Here is a 14,509-nt window from a genome sequence, read left to right as displayed (position 1 = left end):
ACTATCTTGAGCCACTGACCTGTCAGGGGTTACTTGTTACTTTGGCATAACATAGTTTATTCCAGACTAATTCAGGAACAAAACCAGGCAGACAAGCGGACCAAGGAGCTAGTTGGTCAATATACAGTGAATAGTCTGAAAGAGAGGCTGATGTATTTTTTGATGTGAGTTGTTCCTCTTCCAGGCTTGTGTTGAATTGCTAGTCCCCAGTTGGTGGCACTATCTGGGTAGCTGGGCCTAGCAAGAAGAACTAGATCAACGGGAGACATACCTTTGAAGATTATCCCCAGTCCCTGGTCCCTTCCTCTCTGCTTCCTGTCTGCCAGGGGAGGGGGAGAGGTCAGCATCCTTTCCTCTATGACTGACTGGAACTCTAAGCTAAAATACACAATTCTCTTCTTAAAATTGTCCTGCCAGGATTGGGCCATCGTTGTGGAAGGCTAGTGTACATGGGCAGTGTACTTTTTCACCAAGACGAAAGTAATTGTGGGAACCATCAAACAAAACTGACTGCTAACTTCTTGCACCTGTTTCTGTTGGACGCAGATAGCTATGCTGGCATGGGGCAGGCCTAGGGACAGGAAAACCTGAGCGTGTAGACCATAGCATTCAGACGTAGACTCACAGCCAGTCCACTTCCACACCCAGAGTGTCGCACGATCCTGTGAATTAAAAACATCTCCATACGTTTCAGTAAGTGGCGGTCAATTTCTGTAGCAGAACAATATTCTCATTCAAAGCGGCACTTCACAGCATGTGTTGTGTCTGGGTGCCTCCTGCAGAAGGATGCAGTCATTTGTAATGAAGGAAACACACAGTTATAAATGATCACAGCCAGCCCTTGTTAGGATATGGACACACATGTTTAGACAAACACTACAGTCCCTGGCCCATGGTTGTCCTATGCCAATGGGCCAGAAACTGATGCTTTGTTGTTTTTTGAAGACCCCAGGCCCTTTGCACATCTACTGTCCTCTGTTTGGAATAAATATGAATGCTCACACTTCCAATGGCTAGCTCTTTTAGTTCTGTTTTCTTCTGCAAGTGTCTATGTTACCCAAAAGAGTTGACATTTCCCCGGGGTCACCCTGCATTTCCTCACTAGGTGGGTTGTTTATGTCACTTCTGCTCCAGCCTCTAAGTCATGCGCATCCCACCCCTTCTCTGTGGGTACAGATTCACATATTTCCAAAAGGTCCCACTCCTAAGTTCCAACTTAGCTCCTCCCTCTGCAGTGTCCTCCGTTTGTTAATGGAGTCAGGGCCTGCAGCAAGAAGCAAGAAGCAAGAATCATCGGGGCAAACGCTCCCTGAGAATGTCCTATTTTAAAACTCCCTGGAGGGCTGGGGTGTATGCAGAACAGCAATCATTAACCAAGAGCTTATGAAGCAGTAGTCTGCATTCCCATCATTCATGCTTGTCATGCCCTGGGTACTGCTAGAATATCTCCAGTGTGACTTGAAAATATGTTACATGAAGAAGAAATGGATAAAGGCTGACGGATACTGCTCCACCAAGAAGGGTCTGTTGTTTCCCATGGAGTTTCACATTCAATATAATTTCATAAGAGCTACCTCACCCTTCCTCTACAGCTGTCAGAGCTGTGCAAGAAGGCTCACAATAAAGCCAATGGAGACCAGGGAGATGGTTCCGTGGGTAAAATGCTTATCCTGCAAGCAGCAGACCTAAATTCAAGATCCAGAATCCATGTTGGAAAAAAGGCCAGGTGTTGATGACATGTTTATAATCCCAGCACTGGGGAGGGGCGAGCAGAAGGATCCCTGGGGCTCACTGGTCAGCAGCTGAGTCTAACCAGATTCCCTCGGACCAGCAAGAGACCTTTGTCTCAAAAAACTAAGGAGGGTGATGTTTCAAACATGACATCCAAGATTATCCTCTGGTTTTCACATATACATGCAAACATGTTTGTATAAACAAGCACTTGTGTCTCCAAGCACACACTAAATAAATAGGAAGGAAGAAAGGAAGGAAGGAAAAGTCAGGTAGACAGACAGACAGACAGACAGACAGACAGAAGGAAAGAAAGAAAGAAAGAAAGAAAGAAAGAAAGAAAGAAAGAAAGAAAGAAAGAAAGAAAGAAAGAAAGAACTTAGAAAACTTGAGGTCCAAGGAACAGTGGGTAGCAGTTTGACTCAGGAGCAATTATCAAGTCCTGACTGGAGTTGGAATTTCTCCATGATAGCCTGACCTGAGAGGTGTGGTGGTTTGGATGAGAATGAGCCCTATAGGCACATACGTTTGAATCCTTGCTCTCTAGTTTGTGGAACTGTTCGGGAAGGATTAGGATGTATGGCCTTGCTGTGGGAGGTGTGTCAGTGTCTTGAGCTTTATTTACAAGTTTTAGGTCAGGTGTGAGCTCTCAGCTACTGCTCCACTACCATGCCTAAAGTGTGCCACACCTCCTACCATGATCAGGGACCCTCCCTCTGAAACTGTAAGCCAGCCCTCAACTGAATGCTTCTTCTATAAGCTTCAGGCTAGAAGCATCCATTTATCCACCTCTATGATACCCAACACCCACTCAGTTTAGCCAGTGACGTCCCACCCAGTACAACACAGGATGCTAATACAGTTAAATGCAGCTAATCTTGAACTTCAAGTGATATATTTTAAAAGATACAAACATGGCCCAAATGTGGGGCATCATGGGCCACACACTGAACATCATCCTGGTGTTTATCTGGAGCTCAAATTCAATTGGGCATCCTGTTTGTTTTTATCATGCGCTTGTATACACAAGTGTGTGTGCATGAATACAAACGTGTTAACCGTTCTGTTTGCCAAGCGAGATGGTTCTACCTGAGGTTCTTCCTGGTCAGAAGGCCTCTCTTATATGCCCAACACTGCTCTTGGGCTCTCTAAATGTTCTATACTCAGGTAGGACTTAACCGCCACTTAATTTTATGGCCAGGATCCAGGAACTCCTCAGTTTGCCTGATTATTCATCTCTCTTTCCAAGAGTAGTCAGATGGGGCACAGGGGTGGTGGCTGCTCGTGGAAGACACCATGACAAGACAGGAATCACCAGATGCCATAAGCTGGGCAGTGGCCTTCCCATTAAAAAACAGTAGCCATTGATCTTGGCCCTAATCAACCACATTAGCTGTGCGACACTGAGGTGTACAGGAAGACTGAAGCACAGAGAAGAGGTAGCACAGTGGTTAGCCCTTGGTGACATCTCCACCCCAGATGGGAGAAACCTGGTCGTCAATCTCCTATAGAAAACGATGGCTAATATGTGGATTTGGAGCCTGTGGCCCTGGGAAGGTGGGCTGCACAATTAGGGAAGAGATATAAAAATGACAGCCACGCCCAAATCCTCCAGAGCATCAGAAAAGCTGCAACAGCAACTGCTCTGCAAAGTCACTTTCCTCAATTGAATCTCATGCCAACTGTGACGTGCTGGCCAGTGAGAGATGCTGCTCCAACAGCGACTGAGGTAGCTCTTGAGAAACAGCAGCCAAGGCCGTCCTCTGGCCTTCACACACACACACACTCACTCATACACATACTCATACACATACACACTCATACACTCATTCACACACTCACACACACTCACTCATACACACACTCACTCATACACACACTCATACACACTCATTCACACACTCATACACACACTCACTCATACACACACACACTCATACACATAATCACTCATACACATACTCACTCATACACACACTCATACACATACACACTCATACACTCATCCACACACTCACACACACTCACTCATACACACACTCATACACACACTCATACACACTCTCATACACACACACACTCATACACATAATCACTCATACACATACTCATACACACACACTCATACACATACACACTCATACACTCATTCACACACTCATACACACTCACACACACTCACTCATACACACACTCATACACATAATCACTCATACACACACATACTCACTCATACACACACACTCATACACATAATCCTCATACACACACTCACTCATACACACACTCATACACATATACACTCATTCACACACACTCATACACACACACTCACAGACACTCACACACTCATACACACAATCACACATATACTTACATATACACACTCACACATACACACTCACACACAGACACACACTCACATACACACACACTCATACACACATTCAAATATACTCACACATACATACTTGCTCACTCACACACAGTCCCTCACTCACACACTTGCACACACACTTGCTCACACTTATTTACACACTCACACACTCCAATGCAAGGAAACACAGGAAAATAAGCCCACTTATCTCAGGTCCCACTCATAGGCCTCAGTTCCAATGCAGTGAAAGCCAATGTCCCCTGGGTGTTTAGACCAGTATGGGCACAGCCCCTGGCACCTGTCCCTTATGTGTTACTCATTTGACTAAGGAAAAACAACCAAGGAAACAAGGCCCCAGTTAAGTTCATCGCAATTTATTTAATTTAAAATAAAAACAGAAACAAAAATGACAAAAAAATCATTTTCCAATGAAAAATTAACACTTTGGGTAATTAGCCAGCTTTTCTCTTCCTCTCCTGTAGGCTGTTCTCAGACCAATCAATTTGACTGGAGCCCATAAGGCATGCTGCACCAATAAAATTACACCAATATATTATTATAATACCTTTGAAATGCCTTTCAGACCAATAAATAAAAAAGACAAATTCAAATTAAAAAGTCAACTTTTTATTACCAAAAAAATATAGAAATTAAATAAAAGTCACAACATGGATTTTAAAAAAAAAAAATGTGCAGTCAAGTTTCTCTCGCTCTCCTGCCCCTTTTTCTTTTTTTCTTTTCTTTTTTTTTCCTTTTTCCTCTTTTTTTTCCCTCTTCTTCTTCCTAGGAATGATACCATGCCAGTAAACCCCTACAGAACATTTCCAGTTTGGCAACAAGCAGTCAGTCCACCATTCACATTTGTACTCAAGACAGCAGGCCTGGGCATGAGGCGCCTGAATTTCATCCTGCAGCGTGCTCATCTGATAAAGAGCGCCCTGTAACAGAGACTAAAATTCAGAGGGAACTGAGAACTGTCATGTTGCCTAGGGTCTTGAAGCACTTTCTTAAAAACTGATTGTGCCTTGAAATTTACCTGTAAAACGAAGTACGGTTCCACCCCCTTTGGCAGACGTGTAAACGAAGACAATGAAAGGGCCCCAGAAGCAAACGAAGGCCCAGGAGAGCTCACGGAGACTCTCCCACTCTGCCCATGGGGTCATCCGTGTCTCTCACTGGTGACTCCATGGAAATTGAGTCAAGCATCCCTTCTTTGGCTGAGGATTAGCTGACAGGGGCAACAGGGCTTCATTGGGAAACTGCTTCTGTAGGGCTTTATTCTCCATTCTAACTCTTTCCCTGCAGGGACAGTCAGCATCTCAGCTAGACGCAGGGGTCAGAACTGAGCAGGGCCTTTAAGAAACCACTCGGCCACGTCTCCAGCCTCTACATGTGGGAAGCAGCTCTCACAGCCACTGCAAGCACCTGAGACCTCCAGATCAAGGCAGACCTGGACTCGACTCAGTGTCAGCCCTGGAACGGAGGACAACCAGAGCCTCTCTTCTGGCTGTGAAACATTTGGTTCTCCTTTCCCAATCCCTTGTCTTTGAGAGTTCCACCAAAAGAGAACACACGGGTGACCCCGGTGATCGAGAAGGAGAGAAAGCGGAAGGGGGTGGTTTTCCTAACGAAGTCATCTGAACAGTGGGGAAATACTAAACAGCACTATCAGCTGGCCAAGGGGGAAAATCCGATTAGCCAGTAATGGCTGGTATACCTGAGACCAGCTGCCTGCTCAGGGGCCAGCAGTGTAGCAGCAGGGGCTGTTCACAAAAGGAGGCAGGGAGGCGGAGGATTCGGAGGCTGCAGTCTACAGCCAACGCTACCAAGGCCAATTCTCCACCTGTAGATTTTTCTCCCTTTCAGCCCCTGCCAGAGTTCAGGTAGGAGGTGAAACCAAAGGAAAGGAATCGAAGGGCATCCCACCACATCCTGCTCAGCTCAGCCCAAAGGAAAGCGCAGGCCCAAACCCAGAGATGCGGAACAGCTTCCTCCCTTGGAGAGAGCAACATCTCCCTGACAACTGTCCTCAGTGCTGTGACATATTTCGGTTTTCCCAAGGTGCATCCTCCCCCACCCCTTTTCTGAGAGGCTCTCAGAAGGCAGCCACCTTAGAAGGAGGATTCCAATTTGACTGAGCCAGTGGATTCCGCGGTCAGCCCAGAAAGACCATTTCAACCACCCCGCCCCACCCCCAGCGTCCCCAGGGTCCCCTCCGTGGGGATGATGTCACCTGTAACCTTAGTATTCGGAGATTAGATAACTAGCTGGAACATTTTTAAGCATCCTGCCGCCCCCACACACCTCCTTTCTGCCTCCTCCAGAGCCATCTGGATGGTTCCCGAGGAAGCGTCCCCAAGCCTCCCCACAACACTCTGCTCTTTCAACTCTTATTCCATGGATGGATGGATGGACGGAACTTGTTTTCTCTCCCAAAACGAGGACGATCAAAACCACGAGACAGAACTAGCCTGAGGAGACTAGACCTTCTGTCAAACCAGACTTTTCCTCAGCCACGTACTTCACCTACACACCAGCTCCCCAGAGGCAACTCGTCAATGGTTAAGGCTCCACACTTGTGGGTGAATGGGGCCTACAGCTGAGTCAGGGATGTCTTGGAGACTGAATAGAACCACGTCCAACTAAATCATTTGTGTAGGTGAGAAGCCAAGAGGCAGGGTTCCAGTTAATACTGAGACATCTAAGAAAGCGACGTCACCCCTTGCCGGCCTGCCTCGCGGTCCATTCAACTGTGCAAAGACCCCAGCAGCTCTTTTGCCCTGTCATGCACCAAGCCCTGGCCTCTCACACTGCCAAGTATCTTCCTGCTCACCTTCAGAAGGTCCCACCAAAGAAGAAGGCAAGAAAGAGGAGGAGAAGAGGCAGCTCCCGGGAAAACAGAAAGTTAACCGCCACCAGACTATTCCCCTATCAGAGTTCAATGCATTTGCTTTCTACTCAAAGTCCAGGAGCAAATTAACATGTCATGCTGTGCCAGGAAAGAGTTAGCCTTTTTTCTTTTAAACAGGGTGCTTTCACCTAAGTCCCAGGGCCTAGCAATGGCAGGTCATGCTGTTGCCCCCATTCCTGATCCCCTGGCAGTTACTGGTACTCGATCACTGCTCCCTGGTGTGCCTGGTCCACTAAATTCAGACCGCAGTGCGGACATTACCAGTTGATCCCCAATTCACACTCAGGTCGCTGGCATCTTGCTAGCCCCTACATAGCCAGACCAGGCTCGCTAACCTATTCACCCAAGGCAGATGGTCTCAGTCTTTCTTGCCCTCCTCCAGAAACACCTAGATGACTTCTAGGAAACCCGCCCCCCTTACCCATAATGCCCCTTCCCGTTTCAGGCTGGCCAACAACCACCTTCCCTGTGAGATGCCATATGGGAATGCCAGTTAGGACCCATGTTCTGACTGGCGGCTGGCAGAACTGGTAAAGAACAGTTTCCGTCCCCTTTAGGTGCTGACTCAAGGCTGCGAAAGCTGGCCGGGGGCCAGACGTTACTAGTCTTTTCCCAGTCGGTTGCCATGACCAGCAAAGAGGTAACCAGCCTGCAGGCTGAGTTCTGTTCCCCTCGTCCCTTGGGCTCTCCCACCCACCCAGCCCAGCCTCGGAGGGCTAGTTGAGCTTGCTGCAGATCTCCAGAGCCTTCTTATACACCTGAGTCACGTCGTCCATATCAGCAAGAAGGGAGAAGCTACTGTCTGCCAGCCGGTTCCGGTACCGCTTCAGGTACTGGGGCCGGGGCCGGTTGTGGGGAGTCTCAAAGTCCTGAAGCTGGAGGAAGTTTTCCGCAGAGACGCAGCTGCGGATGCGCTGGCGGGCCGGCCGATTCTCCTGGAGATCTAACAAGTCGAAAGAGTCGCTGGACAGGACGCTGTCGTCACTGATGATACTGGACGGGCGACTGTAGCTCCGAGAGATGCCATCGGAGGGGACACCGGGAGGCGACAAGGATTCCAGTGTGGGCATTTCGGGGCCAGTGAGGGCAGGGTCTGTGGCACCATCCGAGTACCTGCTGCTGTGTTTCAAGATGCCCTTCCTCCGGCAGGACAGGCTGTGGGACGTTCCCCTGGCTGGGTCTGGGGGAGGGGAGGAGAGGCCACCGCTGATGATCACATTGTTACTGTCCAGCAGCTCTGAGGACTCGCTGCGCTCTGGGGACGAGTAGTAACCAGATTCTCTCTGCTGGGTCTTTTTCAAGATGCCTTTCTTGGGCATGGTGGCAGACTGTTTGAGGCTGAGCTTCCCTGAGCTTCCCTGCGCCTCGGGGGAGCCGGGGAGGGGGATGGCAGTCCGGCACAAGTCTTGCTCCATTTTGAAAGGGGATGGTAAGGCGGGGCCCACGATGCCTTCGATGAAGCCAGTGCTGTGGGAGCGATGTTCACTGTTGCTCCGCTTCTTCAGGATGCCCTTGGGCCTCTTGGAACTCAGCTTGGATGGGCTTTCAGGCAATGAGTCCTGGCCAGACTGGGGAAAGTCGTTCTCTTTCTTGGACTTCTTCAGTGACCGTTGCCGCTCCAACACAACCTCCGAGGCCCCGGGCTTGGCCTTCATCTTGGCGTCAGCCTCAGCCTGCAGCCCGGTGGAGCGGTGATGCCAATCAATGATCCGAGCCAAGAGCGGAGACTCGGAGTCGGGAAGGGCATCGCAGTCACAGACGCTGCTCTTGTAGCCCCAGTTCACCCACCAGTGGTTGGCGATGTCCTCGATGGTGGCCCGGCGGTCAGGATTCACCATCAGCATCCACCGGATGAGTCCCCGAGCATCTAAGGGGTGAAAGACAAAGAGAATCAGGCTCTGTGTGGGAGCTTTCGGTGGGGTGACTTTCCACAAATGCCTAGAGCTGTGCTCACTCCAGGCAAAAAGAAAGAAAGGCAAAGGATCCATTTGTAGTGTCCCAGCTTCGTGCTCAAGCAGAAAGTCTTTAGACTGTACAGCAAACGCCTAACCAAGGCTCAGAGCCACGAGACACAGAGGTTTCCTTCTTTTCATGGTACACACAAGTACACACGTGTGTTTGCTGGTGCATATGGACATCTGTGTGTATGTGGACACCACAGAAAAACTTCAGGAATCCTTCCTTAAGCCCCCCTCAACCCTTTTCTTTTAAGACAGGGTCTTGCACTGTCTGTCAGCTGGATCCTGTACCGCTTCAGTTATTAGGATGCGTGCGGTGCATTCTTAGGACCAAACTCATGTTTTCACGACTACAAGGCAAGCATCTATCCTCTGTGCTACCTCTCCAGTCACAATCTGGTTTTCCACAAATAAAAAGATGTCCTGGAACTACTGACCTCCCTGTCATCCCAGATGTGCATCAAGTACAGAGGCCAGGTAGTAGAGGAAGAATTCAGGCTAAATCTCACTATTGTTTTGGTCAATAGCATTCTTACCAAAACAAAAAGCAGGTGTTCATCGGTAGCCTTGTAGGTATGCATAAACACATGGTGTCAGTCCCTTGGAAAAGGTGCCAGAGGCAGAGTACTAGAGACAGAGGAGCTCACCTGTGTCAGTATGGCTCTTACCCGACACACCTGGGCAGGGAAAACTGCCACAGCCATGGCTGGCCCCACTCTCAAGGCCTTAGCCACGCCCAGCAAGAGCCACGCCCAGTGAGTTCACCTCCTGTTGTTGTCTGATGTAATCATTATTGGTATCCACCAAACTGAGAGCTGATCTTTATCTGCCCTCCAGGTGGCCACAACCACCTCTCTCCCTCTCCCTCTCCCTCTCCCTCTCCCTCTCCCTCTCCCTCTCCCTCTCCCTCTCCTCCCTCTCCCTCTCCCTCTCCTCCCTCTCCCTCTCCCTCTCCCTCTCCCTCTCCCTCTCCCTCTCCCTCTCTCTCTCTCTCTCTCTCTCTCTCTCTCTCTCTCTCTCTCTCTCTCTCGTGTTTGTGTGTGTGTGTGTGTGTGAGAGAGAGAGACAGAGAGAGAGACAGAGAGAGAGACAGAGAGACAGAAAGAGAGACAGAGACAGAGAGAAAGAGAGAGAGACAGAGATGGGGGGGGAAGATCTGGGAAAAGCTCCAAGAATGCTGAGGAAGCCACCACAGGAGCCAGCTTCACAGCTGAGAAAGTGACTTTCAGTACCAAGCTGTTCCCTGTACCTTACCTATCCTGGGAGGATGCCTTCTCCCCTCAGCCACTTAGGAAGGCTGATAAGAGCTGGTGGAGGCTAGCAATGGGGACAGAATGATCACTCCTGCGAAGGGACATGACAATTGGTCACTTGGTAAGGATTTCCTGGACTCATACAATGTGCCAGGAATTTTACTGCACCGGTTAGTGAGTAAAAGGTCACCACCAGTCTACTGTCTGTCTATCATCTATCTATTATTTATCATCTATCTATCTACCTATCTATCTATCATCTATTTTTTTATCTATCATCTATCATCTGTCTACCACCTACCTATCCACCCCTGTTAGTCTACATTGTCAAGTTTACCTAAACTTGTTCGTAAGCCCCAAGTCAATCCCACAGCTCTTTTGCAAGCATCCTGTGTGCACGGAGCACTGAAGAGGGCACGTCTGGCTCTCTGGCTGGGCTGTCAGACTGGAAATAAGCAGCCCTTTCTCCATCTGTCTACTTGTGTTCCTCCTGCTAGACACCTGCCATTTAAACTGGCCCCACACATCAGTCAGAAGTTCTCTATACTGCCCTCGAGTGTAAGAAGACCATGGTGGACCTTCAGGAGAAAATGTGTGGCAGATAAACTTCATTCCGACATGAGCCATCGGCTACTGCGTTTGAGGTTTGAGGGACGTTGAAGAAAAAAAGCCTTTCCAGAGCTGTAGTTCATAGCGGAGAGCTGGCTGGCCACATTTTATGCAGCATATAAAAGCAAGAGAGGCTTTTGTCTGTCCTGGAGATCATCTCACCAGCTTTCCAAGAGCTGAAGAGAGAAGTGAGGAGGAGTAGGTGATGCCTTGTAAATCTAATGTGAGCTGGGGCAGACAAACCAAGCCTTCTCCCATCGACCCCCAACCTCATCGGACACGCACCTGAGGGTTGTGTGGGCTCCCGGTACTCTCCACTGCTGATCTGTCGGATGAGGTTTTTGTGATCAAAGCCATCGAAGGGCATTGTTCCATAAATGAGAGTGTAAAGCAAGACGCCCAGGGCCCAGCTGTCCACCTGGAGCAGAGAGACAGGACATTTAGGAGAGAGTATACAGACCGCAGATGCTTTCCAAACCACTGACATTGTCGTGTGTAATCATCTACCCATAGCGCTCCCAGGTATCTGAACCTGGAAGGCAGATCCCCCAACAGCCTCACAATGGACAACGCAAGTCTACCCTATTTCAGAGCACTCTGACGTGCTTACTGCCCCAGGGCCTCAGAATGATCCCATGAGACAGGTAGAGTTTGAATTACTTCCAGCTCAATTTGAAAAGTGAGAATACACCTGAGAGAGGTTGGGAGGGGAGAACATCACTAAATCTCTTCCCCCAGAAAAGCCCTTTCCAGGAAATGCAGGTAGAGCTGAGGTGCAGGGTGCCTCCTGGCTAACACAAGAACCAGGTCCTTCCTTCACCTCCTCAGAAGGCTCAGGGGTTTCAAAGTCAAATCCTACCAGTGCTGGGCAGATAAGAAATACAGAGACAAAAGCTGAAAGATCTTGGGGTGTGGACAAGGAAAGTTGGGGACAGAGACAAACGGCAGAGTGCATTCGCCTATCTCAGGCAGGCAGTTTCTTCATCCTTGTAGCACCAGCGCTTCTACAGAGAAGTCAGTGATATGACTTGCCTGTGGAGTCTCCCAGCTATTAGACGTTTGTTCAGTGTTTTTTGTTTGTTTGTTTGTTTGTTTGTTGTTTTGTTTTTTTATGGAGATGGACGAGGCCAAATGAAGTGTGTTTGCTGAGTAGACCTGAACGCCAGAGTGCGACCCTAGACACTAACCACCGAAGACCAGAGGGGCATTCGACGATAACTTATAGGGCGGATTCTAACATTTTTCCAGGTCAATCCCTAAGCTCATCTCTTATATCTTAGCTTTCGAAGGTCTTCTCTTTACTGTAGTTGTTAGTGACTCCAGGCCCCCTTCCCTTTGTCCCAGCCCTGCCACCAAAACACTCTCAGTTGGATAAATATTTGGAAGGAAACACTTCTACCCACCAAGCAGCTTCTATTCAAAGGGGAAGGGGTAGATGAACTCCTAGAAGGAGAAGTTCTTCTTTTAAGAGAGCAGTTCCTAACTCATAGTTTTACAGTTAGTTTTGGGTGTTTGTTTGTTTGCTTGTTTGTTTTGTCAATTTGACACAAGGTCACCCAGAAAGAGGGAACTTCAGGTGAGAAAAAGTCTCCTTCAGATTGGCCTGTAGATGACTCTATGGGCATTTTCCTGGTTAAAGTGACATGGGAGGGTTTGACGCTGGCAACAGTGCCAAGCCTTGGAAAGTGGCCTGGGTTCTATATGGACTCAGGCTAAGTGAGCCCAAGTCTTCCATAACAGTGATCCTCCACAGTCTCTGCCTCAGCTCCTGCCGCCTGGTTCCTGCCTTGAGGTCCTGCCCTGATTCCCCTCTCTGTAGACGGTGAGCTGTAAGATAAAGTAAACCCTCTCCTGCTCCAGGCTGCTTTCGGCCAATGGTGTTCATTATAAATATAATATATTTACATATATTACCATATAAAATGAACTAGGACAGATGTATAGCACTGGCTGTGGAAACTCTCTATGGCCTATAATGGAACACATTTGTCATAAAAGAGAGGATGTCGTAAAAATTTATTCTCTTAAATATAAACACCATCACAAATATGGGCAAAGGAGATATACACTGATAAGAGTTTTGCTTATTCTGCTTATTTTGATAAAATAGGGGGAAATTAAGTGCCTAAAGCCAGGGAAATTATTAAAAAATATAATAGTATATGCATAAAAACAAGATGATGTGTGATCATTACAAATCCTATGTTAACAACAAAATAATTGACTGACAGAAGACCTCTGTGTGTGTGTGTGTGTGTGTGTGTACGAGTGTGTGTATGTGCATGCATGTGTGCATGTTTGTGTATATGTGTGTGTGCATATTGTGTGCATATGTGTGCATGTGTGTGCATGTGTGTAGATATTTGTGTATATGCATGTGTGTGCATGTATGTATGTATGTATGTGTGTCCATGTGTGTATATGTGCACTCATGTGTGCATGTATGTGTGTATGTGTGTGTATGTGTGACATATACAGGGCACATAGCTTGCCCTTTACTGAGTTGATCTCAGTTATTGTCAGATGATCTCAATCATTTCTAAAGTCTTACCTTTGAAAATTCTAAACCAAAAAAGGAAGAAAGAAAGGAAGGAAGGAAGGAAGGAAGGAAGGAAGAAAGAAAGAAAGAAAGAAAGAAAGAAAGAAAGAAAGAAAGAAAGAAAGAAAGTGGGGTTGGGGATTTAGCTCAGTGGTAGAGCACTTGCCTAGCAAGCGCAAGGCCCTGGGTTCGGCCCCCAGCTCCGAAAAAAGAAAAGAAAAAAAAGAAAGAAAGAAAGAAAGAAAGAAAGAAAGAAAGAAAGAAAGAAAGGAAGGAGGGAGGGAGGGGAATAGAGAGGAATGGGAGGGAGGAAGGAAGGAAGGAGGGAGGGAGGGAGGGAGGAAAGAAGGAAGGGAGGGAAGAAGGGAGAGAGGGAGGGGGAGGAGGGAGAGAGAGGGGGGAGGGAGAGAATCCTAAGCTGCCCTGTCATAGAAACAGACATCTTTATCTCCTGTTCTCCAAGGCTTACTAAGGCTTCGCACATCTTCTCCCTGGTCTCTATATTAATGTTCCTATAAATCAAATGCAGGCAAGTTTTCTTTGGCCTTTGGGGGTTTTAAGAACTTCCCAAGATCTAGTTCTTGCCCCCCTCCTCCTCCTTGTCCCTGTAGCTCTCTGATCCCCTACATCAGCAGTCTGCTCACCTCTGGCCCCCGGTAAGGCCTGCCATTGACAATCTCGGGTGATGCATAGAGTGGGCTCCCACAAAATGTTTGCAAGAACTTGTCCTTCTGGTACAGGTTGGAAAGCCCAAAGTCAGCGATCTGTAAAGAAAAGAGACCCACGGAGATCTGTTAGAGAGAAGTCGCTAGTGTCTGCAAACAGATTTGAACTGCCCGGGGCGAATGAGACCACTTGGGCCGCCACTGTCTGTCTAGTCCAATTTCTGCATCAAACGAATGTCTCCCACGGCCGTCAAAAGCATCCAATACCGGTATAGCTAAAGTATAAAACATCAAAGTCCTTAATGACCCACTTCCTCCCCAAACTAAACCACCAACTGGGGACCAAGTGTTCAAAAACAGGAGCCTTTGGGGGACATTCCTCATGTAAACCAAAACATCCCAATAACAACAGCTTCCACGAAAACCACCACTTGATGCTTCCTACAAGCACTAAAGTGCAGAGGAG

The 14,509-nt window shown here is 48.0% G+C and overlaps 1 protein-coding gene across 2 annotated transcripts in view; it reads right to left on the bottom strand.

Annotated features, from left to right (window-relative positions):
- Positions 1-4,466: 4,466 nt before the first annotated feature.
- The window catches only part of Nuak1 (NUAK family kinase 1), a 72,513-nt gene continuing 62,470 nt past the window's right edge, over positions 4,467-14,509 (bottom strand). Inside the window, exons 4-6 of one of the 2 annotated variants that reach the window (XM_087556293.1) lie at positions 14,023-14,142; positions 11,125-11,257; positions 4,467-8,886 (exon numbers count right to left, since the gene is read on the bottom strand). In XM_087556293.1, coding sequence (XP_087412419.1) covers positions 7,736-8,886; positions 11,125-11,257; positions 14,023-14,142 — 1,404 coding nt within the window. In that variant the 3' untranslated portion in view covers positions 4,467-7,735. 2 annotated transcript variants of the gene reach the window in all.

The sequence above is a fragment of the Rattus norvegicus genome, chromosome 7, assembly GCF_021556685.1.
Source record: "Rattus norvegicus strain SHRSP/BbbUtx chromosome 7, alternate assembly SHRSP_T2T, whole genome shotgun sequence".
Lineage (NCBI taxonomy): Eukaryota > Metazoa > Chordata > Mammalia > Rodentia > Muridae > Rattus > Rattus norvegicus.
The sequence above is the reverse complement of the archived record's forward strand: the minus strand, read 5'-3'. Positions and strand labels throughout refer to the sequence as shown.